At 37.8% G+C, this 12,961-nt stretch overlaps 1 protein-coding gene across 3 annotated transcripts in view; it reads left to right on the top strand.

Annotated features, from left to right (window-relative positions):
- LOC115430433 (nipped-B-like protein B) overlaps nucleotides 1-12,961 on the top strand; it is a 52,011-nt gene that overhangs the window by 30,811 nt on the left and 8,239 nt on the right. For all 3 annotated transcript variants that reach the window (XM_030150432.1, XM_030150433.1, XM_030150434.1), the window contains exons 29-41: nucleotides 365-511; nucleotides 1,486-1,620; nucleotides 1,704-1,802; nucleotides 1,907-1,960; nucleotides 2,069-2,177; nucleotides 3,307-3,443; nucleotides 5,903-6,043; nucleotides 6,155-6,248; nucleotides 7,579-7,733; nucleotides 8,319-8,409; nucleotides 10,068-10,241; nucleotides 11,117-11,307; nucleotides 11,447-11,554. In XM_030150432.1, coding sequence (XP_030006292.1) covers nucleotides 365-511; nucleotides 1,486-1,620; nucleotides 1,704-1,802; nucleotides 1,907-1,960; nucleotides 2,069-2,177; nucleotides 3,307-3,443; nucleotides 5,903-6,043; nucleotides 6,155-6,248; nucleotides 7,579-7,733; nucleotides 8,319-8,409; nucleotides 10,068-10,241; nucleotides 11,117-11,307; nucleotides 11,447-11,554 — 1,635 coding nt within the window. The remainder of the gene's footprint in view (nucleotides 1-364; nucleotides 512-1,485; nucleotides 1,621-1,703; nucleotides 1,803-1,906; nucleotides 1,961-2,068; nucleotides 2,178-3,306; nucleotides 3,444-5,902; nucleotides 6,044-6,154; nucleotides 6,249-7,578; nucleotides 7,734-8,318; nucleotides 8,410-10,067; nucleotides 10,242-11,116; nucleotides 11,308-11,446; nucleotides 11,555-12,961) is intronic.

Genomic DNA, 12,961 nt, shown 5'->3' on the forward strand with positions numbered 1-12,961 from the left:
ATATGTAGTACACAAAGATATTCAGTTTACTGTCGCGGAAGAGGAAAGACCCACAAAATATTTACATTTAAGAATATGAAGTTCACATTCAACACAGCCAAGTATTAATTAACAACATGCTTGTCAATTTATTCAACAGTTGACAACCAATCAATTAATGGCTGCATATCTAATATTACTATGCTGTAAAAGCAGCTGCTGGTGTTGACGCCGCTGCAGTCTGAACCTAAGACATTGTCAAATGTTTGGATCTTTGGTCTGAATGGGCTTTAGGTTGTGTCAGCTCGACTGAACACACGCCTACATCCACAGTGTGAAGTATTATTCAGTTTCATTTCACCATCTCTACTTTTTTTTTTTTCAGTTGGATATGCAGCGCGGAGTTCACTGTCGCCTCATGGATAACTCTACAAGTGTGCGAGAAGCGGCTGTGGAGTTACTCGGCCGGTTTGTGTTGAGCCGCCCACAGCTCATTGAGCAGTACTATGACATGCTCATCGAGAGAATATTGGTAATTTATCAACCATTCTTTTCCCTCATGCTGTCTAACACCTAAGTGTGAGCTTCTCCCACTGTGGGTTCACCCATCCAGCTCTGATGATAAGATTAGATTGTTCTTTTGGTCACATTTTGCTGTCTGGGGGGGGCGGTGGGGGTGGGAAGGAATGAACCACCTCTTACACAATGAATCCATGTGGCACTAGAGTCTAGATCATGGGTCGGCAGCCTTTACTATCTAAAGAGCCATTTTAGAACAGAAATAGACAAACTAAATTGTCTTGAGTCAAAACATATCCCTATATGTTGTACCTCAAAGTGGTGACTGTTTAAGATGCTCTTTAGGATTAATTTGCATGGAATATGTCAAGAATAAATCTAAGTTTTGGTGCATTTACAAAACTACAAAGAAATTACAAAACTACTCTAAAGAAAATGCATTTATTGTGTTGTGCAGTAAAAATGTACTGGTATGTAAATGCTTTCTTTGTGATGGAGAATACAGATGAATACCGTCTGTGTCATAAAATAAAAAGTACTCTACTATTACTACTTCTACTGCCTCAATTTTCAGCTGCATAAAATCAGATTGACTTCATGGTTCTGACAATAATGGCAAAGTGTGTATAAATAAATAGCCTTAGTGTTATTCATTTCCATATGTTTTGTTTTGGGTTTTTTTTGACAAAGCCACATGGAGCCAAAAGAAAAGGGCCCAAGAGCCAAATGTGGCCCCGGAGCCACAGGTTGCCTACTCCTGGTCTAGACATGTAACCTTTAACCATCAGGGTCATTTAAAGTGCAAAAGTTCAGCTGAGGTTAAATGTGCTCTTCTCTCCTACTGCCACCTACAGACCAACTGATGAACTGCATCCATTCAGAAGCAGCATTTTGAAGTGATTTTAGAAAAGTATTTCCTTCATGATGTTCAAATCTCATTAGAACAGAAACAAACTTAGGTCTCCTAACAATTTTGTGTTTACACAGGACACAGGTATTAGTGTCAGAAAGAGGGTGATAAAGATCATGAGGGATATTTGCCTGGAGCAACCAGATTTCCATAAGATCACTGAGATGTGTGTCAAGATGATCCGGCGGGTCAACGATGAAGAGGGGATCAAGGTTTGTGGATTTATTTATTTATTTACAAAATCTTTTTTAAGTGTGACCTCTCAGCTTTTAACTTCATGCTGTTTAACATCCAGAAATTAGTGAATGAGACATTCCAGAAACTGTGGTTCACACCTACACCAAGTCATGACAAAGAAGGCCTGACTAGAAAGATCCTGAACATCACAGACGTGGTGAGTCTCTTGGATCTGCCTGATGGAAAAAAAATGCATCATACTTATTCAAAGAACAAACAGACATTTTCACAATTTAATTAACATCTTGTTTGGCTTTCCAGGTGCTGGCATGTAAAGATACAGGCTATGACTGGTTTGAGCAGCTTCTCCAAAATGTGAGTGGTTAATGTTGTGTTTGTATTTTCACATCTCAATGAATCGCATTATGTGCACATTTTGTACAGTATTTCATTTGACTTCTGTATTATGTTTGACTGTTAAAGCTGCTGAAGTCGGAAGAGAATGCATCTTATAAACCTACCAAGAAGGCCTGTGTTCAGTTGGTGGATAATCTAGTCGAACACATACTGAAGTATGAGGAGTCTGTAGCAGGTATGAATGTTTTGTCAAAGAAATGTCATAGTCAGGGTTCCTACACAAGTATGGGAATGTATGGAATTTGATTTTATACATTTCCAGGTCTGCAAATTCAGTGTTCTCATGTGTGGCCATGCGACCGTGGAATACATTACCAACAGAACCACTAACAATTGCAAACTGTCACACATTCTCCTGCATGGTGAAAAAACAGCTACTCTCTAACCAGACCTGTAGCCACAATGTAATGTGATGTAAACATGCTCAGAGTGTGTGTGACAGACTGAAGTGGGACGAATAAGAGTGAATGGTTGGATGTGAATGAATATTTTATATAGATGGAGTTATAGAAATGCATTTTTTACTGTTTTTTGTGTGTTTAGTTTTTATTAATGTCTGTTTTTTTAATGATAACATCAGTCTGCCCAGGGACTACAGGTGGAAATTAGCACTAGAGCTACAACCTGGCACACTACATCTCTCCTTTTTAAGGTTAATGTATATTGTGCATTGTCCCTGTCTAAATAAATAAATAAAATGAAATGAAAATGAAAAGGATGGAATATGGAAACAAATATATGTAGAAATATTCATGTTTCCAGACTGTTCCCACTGTTCTATTTTCTAAAACATAAAATTCTGAATATCGAAAAAATTAAATGGATCCATCTGTTTTTTAAGGTGCTTGCGAGCACAGCTAAAATGTTTGTGTGAGAGCACATACAGTAGACAACACGTTCCAGAAAACATTTGGGCAGATTGACAAGTTGAATGCCCTGCCTTCTGCTCTTATCCTCCTCCAACCCATTTTAAGGCCTGCCCAGGTGTCGTCAAGTTTCACTGCTGCTTTGATGGACAGGTGATGTCCACACACTGTTCATGAGCGAGATATTCAACATGCCTTGTATGATCATTGGCTGAACTCATAATGTAGATGTAAATTCTCTGACGACTGGCTCATAAATCTAAATATACAGACTGGTTGGCTGGTTGGAATTTTTTTTACCAAGACATCTGGAAAAAGTATGGAGTTTTGAAATTTCAGATGTGTAGGAACCCTGCCTTGTGTTTTCCTTTAAAAAGATCCTGGTCACATGATAATTACACATGATAATTATGAGCGTCTTCTGTGACTGTGTTTCAGATTGTGAGGACAAGGGGGTCAACTCAGGTCGCCTGGTCGCATGCATCACCACGCTCTACCTGTTCAGCAAGATCAGAGCACAGTTAATGGTTAAACATGCCATGACAATGCAGCCCTATTTGACCACCAAGTGCAACGTAAGAACCATGTCATCTTATGTAGTATTTCTTTTTTTTGTAATTTTCTTTTTATTATTTTTTTTAAGGCAGCTTTATCTTATCAGCATTTTATATCATGTACAGGGTGGGGAAGCAAAATTTACAATATTTTGAGGCAGGGGTTGAAAGACAGTGTATGACCAATTAGTTTAATGAAAGTCATGAGAATTTATTTGCCACAAGAAATATACATAATAGAAAATGTTTTTATTCTATGTGTCCTCCTTCTTTCTCAATAACTGCCTTCACACGCTTCCTGAAACTTGCGCAAGTGTTCCTCAGATATTCGGGTGACAACTTCTCCCATTCTTCTTTAATAGTATCTTCCAGACTTTCTCGTAATAGTTTTGCTCATAGTCATTCTCTTCTTTACATTATAAACAATCTTTATGGACACTCCAACTATTTTTGAAATCTCCTTTGGTGTGACGAGTGCATTCAGCAAATCACACACTCTTTGACGTTTGCTTTCCTGATTACTCATATGGGCAAAAGCTTCTGAAAAGGTATGGATAATAGTGTTAGGTATGATTATGACATCAATATATGTTTGGTTTCAAAACAATCGACGTAGTGTCTGCTGAGAAAAAACAACTAAATGTTCATTGTAAATTTTGCTTCCCCACCCTGTATGTAACTTCTATATATGTAAAGAAAACCAAACAAAAAACAAAAACATACTCATACAGGGGAGCAATAACAGAAATAGCAAAAATATACACAGTTAACTAAAATGGAGTTAATAGAAAATAACAAGTATATTTCCCATTCCATTCTTTCCTTCCAGAAACTCTTTTCCCCTGTATATGATTAACATCGAACATTTAATGTATGTAGCATGAACTGAGGGTTTACATAGATCTATTTGCACATTATTCTTATAAAGTAAAATCAGCTATTAATGGTGTTACAAAATCGACCCAGTTTTTCCAATAATTGGTGAAATTGTCTGAATCAAGTCTGACACAGAAAGTCAGCTTCTCCATCCTATAGATGTCACCTATAACCTTTATCCAGTCCTCCGTTTTTGGAACATCATTTTTTAGCTTTTTTACCTGCCACTGACAATATTCTGAATAGATTTTTATCCCGTGAATGTGTTATCCCCTGGTTCACTTTTCTCAAGTATATGAATCCAAATATGAATGGAAATTGGACTTTGAAAATTTTCTCCATGCTGTTCTTCAAAGTCTGCCAATAAGGACTTATGTAGTATTTCTATCAAACTGTGGAGAAATCCAGTCTGGGATCCCGCCACATGTGCCTTAAATCAAATGTTTAATTTACTGTGACTAATCAGTCTGGCATAGAGAAAAGATGCCCCAGCCCTCCTGCTGAGCTCCATGGGATCCGAAAACACATTTGGAGAAGTCAAAAGCAAGAGAAAAATCATTATTTGATCCTGTTTGAAGTATGGCATCAGTTATTTGTTAATTTAAAAAAAAAAAATTAAAGTTTCAAGAAATGTTCAGTGTTCAGTTCAGTGTTCAGTGAACCCACATCTCACTTATGTTGGGATGGATTTCACCTCATGCTGAAGCTGTAGAGACTCTTCTGTGGCTTGAAGCAGCTGGTAGAAATACACAATTAGGATGAAACTGTTTATGTGTAGTCATTATGATGCCTTATTTTTACAGTATCGTACTTTCTGACATTTTATGAAAAAATTGTATTTTCTTGACTGGCATAATTTTTTAAAAATTGACTAACCTAAATATAACTGCTCTAATTAATACTGGACCAAAAAGGATTCATCTCTCACCAATGATCACAGTACCTATTTTATTTCACAGATATACTATATACCTTCCCTCTTATTTCCTTGTGCTTACTTTATTCCTGTTCCACTTGCGCTCATCGCAGCCTTTATTCAATAAAATGTTTGTTTTATGACTGGGCTGTATCCACATACAACTGTGGTATAGGTTTTACATGATGCTCCCATGATTCCCTCAAATTTAATGTGGATGAAATCATCACTGAATCTTGTACCAGTGGATTTCTTGCCATGTGAGCAACTAGAGCCAAAACAGATTCAACTGACAATCTCAGTCTGGTTGAGCCATAGTAAATTAATATTATTAAATACATAGTAACTGCCCAAAAAACAATAATTGATGAAGATGTGTTCCCATATTTCATGCAGGATTTGGTGAGTTTACTGTCTTATCTGTCTGAGTGGTCTGTGTGTTGTTGCTCCTATTGGTTGTATGTTCGTCCAGTTACATCCAGAGGCCTTCAGGTCCATGTGTTCCATCTATTAGAAATCACAAATGACTGGATACCTTCCAGATTAGGAGATATCATTTATTTACTCTGAACATAGATAAAAACACAGCTTTCTATGTTGCATAGCTACATCAAAATACTGATCAGAGTTAAACACAAAGGTGTTTCCTACTTGGATATCATGCGTGTCACTATTTTCTTTATTTCAGACTCAGAATGACTTCATGGTGATCTGTAATGTGGCCAAAATCCTGGAGCTGGTTGTGCCTCTGATGGAGCACCCGAGTGAGACTTTCCTCACCACCATAGAAGAGGACCTAATGAAGCTCATTATTAAATATGGCATGACGGTCGGTCTCATTAGAGCTCATTGCTTTCACACTAACGTCACACTCTGAAGCACAGATGGAAGATCCCTGGTACTTACGTTAATACAACATCATGTTGTGTCTGTTTCACAGGTTGTACAACACTGTGTGAGCTGTCTGGGTGCTGTTGTGAACAAAGTTACACACAACTACAAGTTTGTTTGGGCCTGTTTCAATCGTTTCTATGGTAAGAGTCATTTCTATATATATATTTTTTACGTCTACATGTTTTTATTTGTGTGTAATAGGGGAAGTAATTATTATAATTATTTTTTTGTTTGGATGCCAAATGTAATTTATTTCAGGTGCCACATACATCCCAATTTGACGTCAAACAAGCTGGACCAGTTAAATAATACCGTAATAACTTGTAAATAAGGACAACTCCAAATTTTTCTTTTTCTTTCAAGTTGTTCATGTTATTCAGATTTTTAAGGAAACGTTGTACAGTAGATCGGTCCAATCCAGCGGTAACATGTGAACACATTTGGTGTTCAACAGTCTGTCATGTAATCAGAGTAACTTATATTCATGTACTATATATATTTCAGTAGGTATTTATTAGCACTTTAACATTTTGTATAACAAAATTTGGGGAGATAAAATTTTTAGGTGAAAAATGTCAAATTACTGCTTTGTAACGTGGACTTGAAATGGACATAAAATTTTTAAGCTTTTTGCAAACATTCAAAAGATGCAGTTCTTGACAGAAATTATCAAGTAGGACAAAACCTTTTAGTTCAGCTATGCTGAAAATAAATTTTGAAGTAAAATATTGAAAAGTCTCTGTTTTATTGACATGAGAATGTGGTAACAGGTGGACAAGCTGCCATAGTAACACATGGACAACTCTACCATTGTATGCATTACCCCAAAATGTATCCAAAGATCATTACTTTCTGAAAGTTTCACTCATATATCTGAATTATAAGTAACTTGAAAATTAAAAATTCATATTTTTGTGGTAACACGTGGACAGGGCCTTTTAAACAACTCAGAACATACTGAAAATCTAATACTTGAAACCTAACAATCATCTATACAATCAATAGATTGAATACATTTAAAAAAAAATTTTAGATATAATTTTTAGTATCAAATTCGAGCTATGACTCTGGTGTAAAAAATACAATTGATAAAATCGGTTGTAACTTTTTTCTATAAGTGGTATTTTAAAAAGGAGAACAATTCCATAAAATAGAGCTCTTTCGCTAAAAATTGAGCCCACTTAATAAATGGTGTGTGTAAATTTACTTTTTCATGTTGATGTTCATTTACGCTTGATCGGACCCAGATGTAAACATTATCATAATGTAATTTGACTTTTTTCACTGTTATTATTTTTACTGGACTGGCCCAATTGAGACCATATTGGAGTGAATGTGTCCTCTGAACTGAGATGAGTTTGACACCCCTGTGACAAACTGAGTCAACTACAAATTTGAGCAGACATAAAATAAACTCAGGGAATAAAAAATGCAGACTTGTAGTTTTCACTGCTGTGTGTCATTGTTCAGGCGCTTTGGCAAAACTCAAGACTCAGCATCAGGAAGATCCGAGCAGCTCCACTCTGGCTGCCAACAAACCTGCTCTCCTGCGCTCACTCTTCACTGTTGGGGCTCTGTGTCGACACTTTGACTTTGACCTGGAGGAGTTCAAGGGTGCAAACAAGGTACACTTAAACCAGAGGTGTCCAATCCTGGTCCTCGAGGGAAGCTATCCTGCATGTTTTAGATGTTTTCCTCTTCCAGTCCACCTGAGGGTCATTATGAAGCTTCTGCAGATCACAGGCTTATCATCTGAATCAGGTGTGTTGGAAGAGGGATACATCTAAAACATAGTGGCCCTTGAGGACCAGATCTGGACACCCCTGACTTAAACAAACTGTTTTAATGCTGTTTGTTTAACTGCTTCTAAGATCATTTTCAGATTCAGATAACTTTATTTATCCCCTGGGGGCAATTCAGTTTGCAGGTACGGGTCGTAGCAGGACAGGACATTAGACACACATTCCACAACACAGTTCACTCAGATCTGTCAATGAAAAGGACAGTTGAAGGGTCCAGCCATAAAGTGCAACAGTGACAAAGTGCAACCGTAGCAATAAATAGATAAAATACATTTAAAACCTAAAAACAACACATGTAAATGCACAGTGTACCCAACACTACACATTACGCACTATCACTGACATTTAAAAGCCTGATGACAGCAGAATTTTGAGATGGAATATTTGTCTTTCTCTCATGTTTTGTAGATTATCATCAAGGACAAAGTGTTGGAGCTTCTGCTGTACTTTACCACACATCAAGATGAGGAGGTCCAGATCAAGGCCTTCATAGGTCTAGGTACTGTATAGCACACCTGCACTCCATGTTTTTCTTCTCTCTGTTTTTCTTTCTGCCTTCATTCTTTCCTCGTCTCCCTCTTATTTTCTATACTCATAGTGTCTTTGGTCCTGTTCAGATATGGCATTAACATGTGTCCAATCATATGCAGCCAGGGACAGATGAGTCAAACAAGCTCATACTGTAGTTTGTATGTGTCTATATAGTTTGTAATATCTTTATGACATTCTTAGCCCAGAAGTCAACACAAGATTCTGATTTATTGCAGTTATTTTATTTACAGTTATTTTACTGAGATAAATTCCTATTTTCACCCAATTTTTGACCTGGACAGAATCTCTTCTCTATGTAAATATAATATTATTTGTAGGACTGTCTGTTCTTTGTCCACTTTTATTCTACGAGCAGTGTTTGAGGATGGATCATCCACAGATACTGTATGTAAACATCCATGAGGAGCCTCATTTGTCTGTTTTCATTGTTTTGAGCGGTAATCTTACTATTCGTAGCTTTAAAGCGGAACTATGTAAGATTTCTACCTACATTAAACAGCTTCAGAATAATTGTAGTGGTTAAATGTCTTGTTAGGGAGAGAATGGAGGCTCTCCTCCTTCCCACTAGCATTTCTAGGGCTGAATATGCCACATGCAACTTCTCTGCCACTGTCCCGGTGGCCTAGATCTGGTCTCTTGTGAGAAACGGCACCATTTACGGCACTCAGGAGGTAGAGCGGGTCATCCAAAAACCAAAGGGTTGGTGGTTCGAATCCCATCCTGTTCTTGTCATGTGCTGTTGTGTCCTTGGGCAAGACACTTCACCCGCTTTGCCTCCATTGTTGCTACTCACACTGGTGTATGAATGCATATGAATGTTCGGTGGTGGTCGAAGGGGCCGTAGGTGCAAATTGGCAGCCACTCTTCCGTCAGCCTGCCCCAGGGCAGCTGTGGATACAGATGTAGTTTACCACCACCAGAGGGAGAATGTATGAGTGAATGAATAATGGATTCCCTGTGCACTTTGAGTATGTGTTCATAGAAAAGCACGATATAAGTCTAATCCATTATTATTATTATTACGACACAAACATGCCCCCAGCGGGTACGACTGGGTAGCTGTAAACACAAGCCAGCCACGCTTTAATTTCACAGGTGTTTACCATGGCAGAGAAAAGGTTTAATTAAGGTAAAAATCTTCCATAGTTCCCCTTTAAAGAGGAACTGCAATTATTATGGTTGTGTTATTGGTTCTCTCTCAACGACACATGTTAAAGGATGATTGGATCTTCAACATAATGTGTAGTGTATAATGGAACATCCTATGATGCACTGAGGCAGCTCTGCGCATATGAAGGGCTCTTTAATTTAATACCGTTGGCACATCCACTTTCACTTACACAGAGAACAGTAGGTGCTTCAGTCTGTCCCACGGTATGTTTGTGTTCAACCTCCTAGCAGAATGTGGAGACATGCAACCAAGACTACCTTGAAATCCATCCAGAGTGATTGGATCACAGGGTATGTGAATGCTTTCACACCTTGCAATGGAGCCGTCCACCTCTGATGGGATCACACAGGACAGATGTTACTGCCTGGTCTGAGCAGAACCCCTGTCTGAAGTTTGATCAGTACTGACCTCTGTCTCATTGTGTCTGTCTTAAGGCTTCCAGTTCATCATGCATCCAGAGCTCATGTTTGTGCAGGATGTGAAGGTTCTGTATAATAGAATGTTGTCGGAGGAGAGCAGCCTGGTCAGTTTAAAGATCCAGGTACTGAAGAACCTGCAGACATACCTTCAGGAGGAGGACTCTCGAATGCAGGAGGCTGATCGTGAATGTGAGTGGAACACAGTCATTATACAGACTCTCTTTCTTAGTTTCTTCAGTGTTGTTTTATGTCCATTTGTGAAGGAAGCCCATGTTGGTGCTTGTATGAAACTGGGTTTACTTTGGTATCTGGCACTTTTTCAGCTTTTTAGACCCAATAATAAAAGGTAAATGTAGACATATTTCCCCCCAGGATGGACCTAATGATGACCTAAGATAAATATAAAAAATTATCCTCTTGCTCTGAGCCATCCCATAATTAATGAATTTTTAATCAAATATTGGGTCTAAAAATAAGACCCCAATATGGACATTAAATCTCCCTAGGTGTCAGTGCATTAGATGTGAAAACGTGTAAATGGTCTTATATAGACTATAAATAAAGACACTGTGTTAAATGTGTCTATCCTAGTGGTTTTTCTAATCCACACATGTGGGTTTTTCATCAATCTCAGTCTGATTCCAGGTTTGGTGTGGAACCCATCGTGTCCACTCACATTACGTGCAGAACCTGCCCAGTTAAACACAGATAAATCATGAATGATTTTGCAAGAGCGGCCATTTTTGTGGCCAAAATGTACCTGTGAGAGAATATAGAGATATTAAAAAAAATAGTAGCACGTAATTTTCATGTCCTTTCGACCGTGTTACATGCGGATTTTTGTATTAAATATAATGTAAAATAATATAAAAATGTTTTAACAGAAAAACAGTTTCTCTTTTATCTCAGTAAATATTTATTTTTAAAATAGACCCAGAGTGCTTCCAAACTTTTTTCATAACATTAGTTTACATCTGGGTTGAAAGTTTAGCCCCCATGTCCTGTTTTTTGGACCAGTTTCATAGAAGCACCCATTTACTAATTAAACTAATTTGTTTTTCCAGGGAAGACAACGTCAAAGCAGGAGGACTTAAAGGAAATGGGGGACATCTCATCTGGCATGAGCAGCTCCATAATGCAGATTTACCTGAAGCAGGTGCTGGAGTCTTTTTTCCACACACAGTCCACTGTTCGCCACTTTGCCCTGAATGTCATCACACTGACCCTAAGCCAGGGACTCATCCATCCTGTACAGGTATGTCCTCAGTCCCAGGATTACCCCAGATCTGTCTTTAAAAGATGCTCTTTGTCACCTTTTTCCATTTTTACACTGAACATTTTCACAGCTCCATGAGCTATTAACAGGCTGAGGACAATTCTTTTTTGTCTTTTAGTGTGTGCCCTACTTGATAGCCATGGGAACGGACCCTGAGCCAACCATGAAGAACAAGGCAGATCAGCAGCTGGTGGAGATTGACAAGAAATATTCAGGCTTCATCCATGTAAGTGGTGTTCTAGTTTATAATCCACAGAAAAGCTCCAGAAAAGTGGGAAATGATATGTGGGAAAACCTGCAATCTGTGCTTTTTTAACCCATAAAGACCCAAACATCCACCAGCAACCAGAACCATCTACTGATATAAACTGTTTAATACCTGTTGATCCACTAATCCTGTCAATACATGTAAATAATTGGTGTAAAATACAGTTATTCATCTTTTCATGGTCATCAGACATGACCCATTTGGACATTCAGAGGCTCTGTAGTTACCATGGAAACACCGTCATCTTCTACAACATTGATTCACCAGTAAAACCCATGGAGTTAGATCAATGACAGTGGATGGACACACTTTTTTATGTTCATTTAATGGTATATTTTGATGAGAATGTTTTCATTCAGTTTTCTCTGTTTTTGTTATAATGATCCTCAACTGTAGTCTGAGTTTTTATGAACATCTACATCATCAGTACAGTAAGTATTGGAAAATACCAGATTTTTACTGGAAAAATGCAAAACACAGAGGGTTATTTTATGGTAAATGATGACAAATCACTTAAGAAAGGTTAAATATAGAGGAAAATAATCATTTGGGGACTGCCGCAAAAGTAGCACTGGGTCTTTATGGGTGAAGTTGAACCTTTATTTAACTGACAAAAGCCTAAAGAAAGGATTTTCAGTGTTTTCAGCGTCATTTGGTTCTTCAAAAAATGGAAAAGACTCTCCAGACTGTACAGCATCTGTGATGGTCTGTGGCTGCTTCAGTGTTCACATGACTGAACTGCGTGTATGTGAGGGACCATTAATGTGAAGCACAGACTGACTTACACAGATTCCACATCGTTTCTGTGAAGTCTGTGTTTTTTTCACAGGGTTTCTGCGGGTCATTAAAAAGCATTAGAAGTCATTAAATAGATTTTGTGAAAGTTAAGGCCTTAAATGGCATTAAAAAGCATTAAATTTAATGTCCAGAGGCATTCAAAAATTAAATACACTTGTTGGAAAAAAAGCATTGTTATTAAGTATTTATTTTGATTATATAAACATTTAATAATTTTGATCCGAAGTCTAGTGTGATGATTGGCAGGCCGAACCCTTTAATTGGCTATTGTTTATGGCCGATACATGAAGTCATCAACACCAAATGCTTGGAATGCAACGTGCTGTGAGCATGCTCATGCTGTAGCGAAAGGGCGGAGGGAATATTAGTAAATGTGGGAAAAATGGGAAAATGCAAGTTTCAGTAGAAGTGATTGGAAGAGGAACTATTCAGAACCTGGTTAAAGCCTGTGGATGGTAAACTGACATAAAACTATATATAAAACTGTATTTGCAGTTGGGCATGGGCATTTAATTTGTTTAAAGTGGCATTAAAAAGCATTAAATTACATTTGCTGATACCTACAGA

The sequence above is a fragment of the Sphaeramia orbicularis genome, chromosome 12 (assembly GCF_902148855.1).
Source record: "Sphaeramia orbicularis chromosome 12, fSphaOr1.1, whole genome shotgun sequence".
Taxonomy (NCBI): Eukaryota; Metazoa; Chordata; class Actinopteri; order Kurtiformes; family Apogonidae; genus Sphaeramia; species Sphaeramia orbicularis.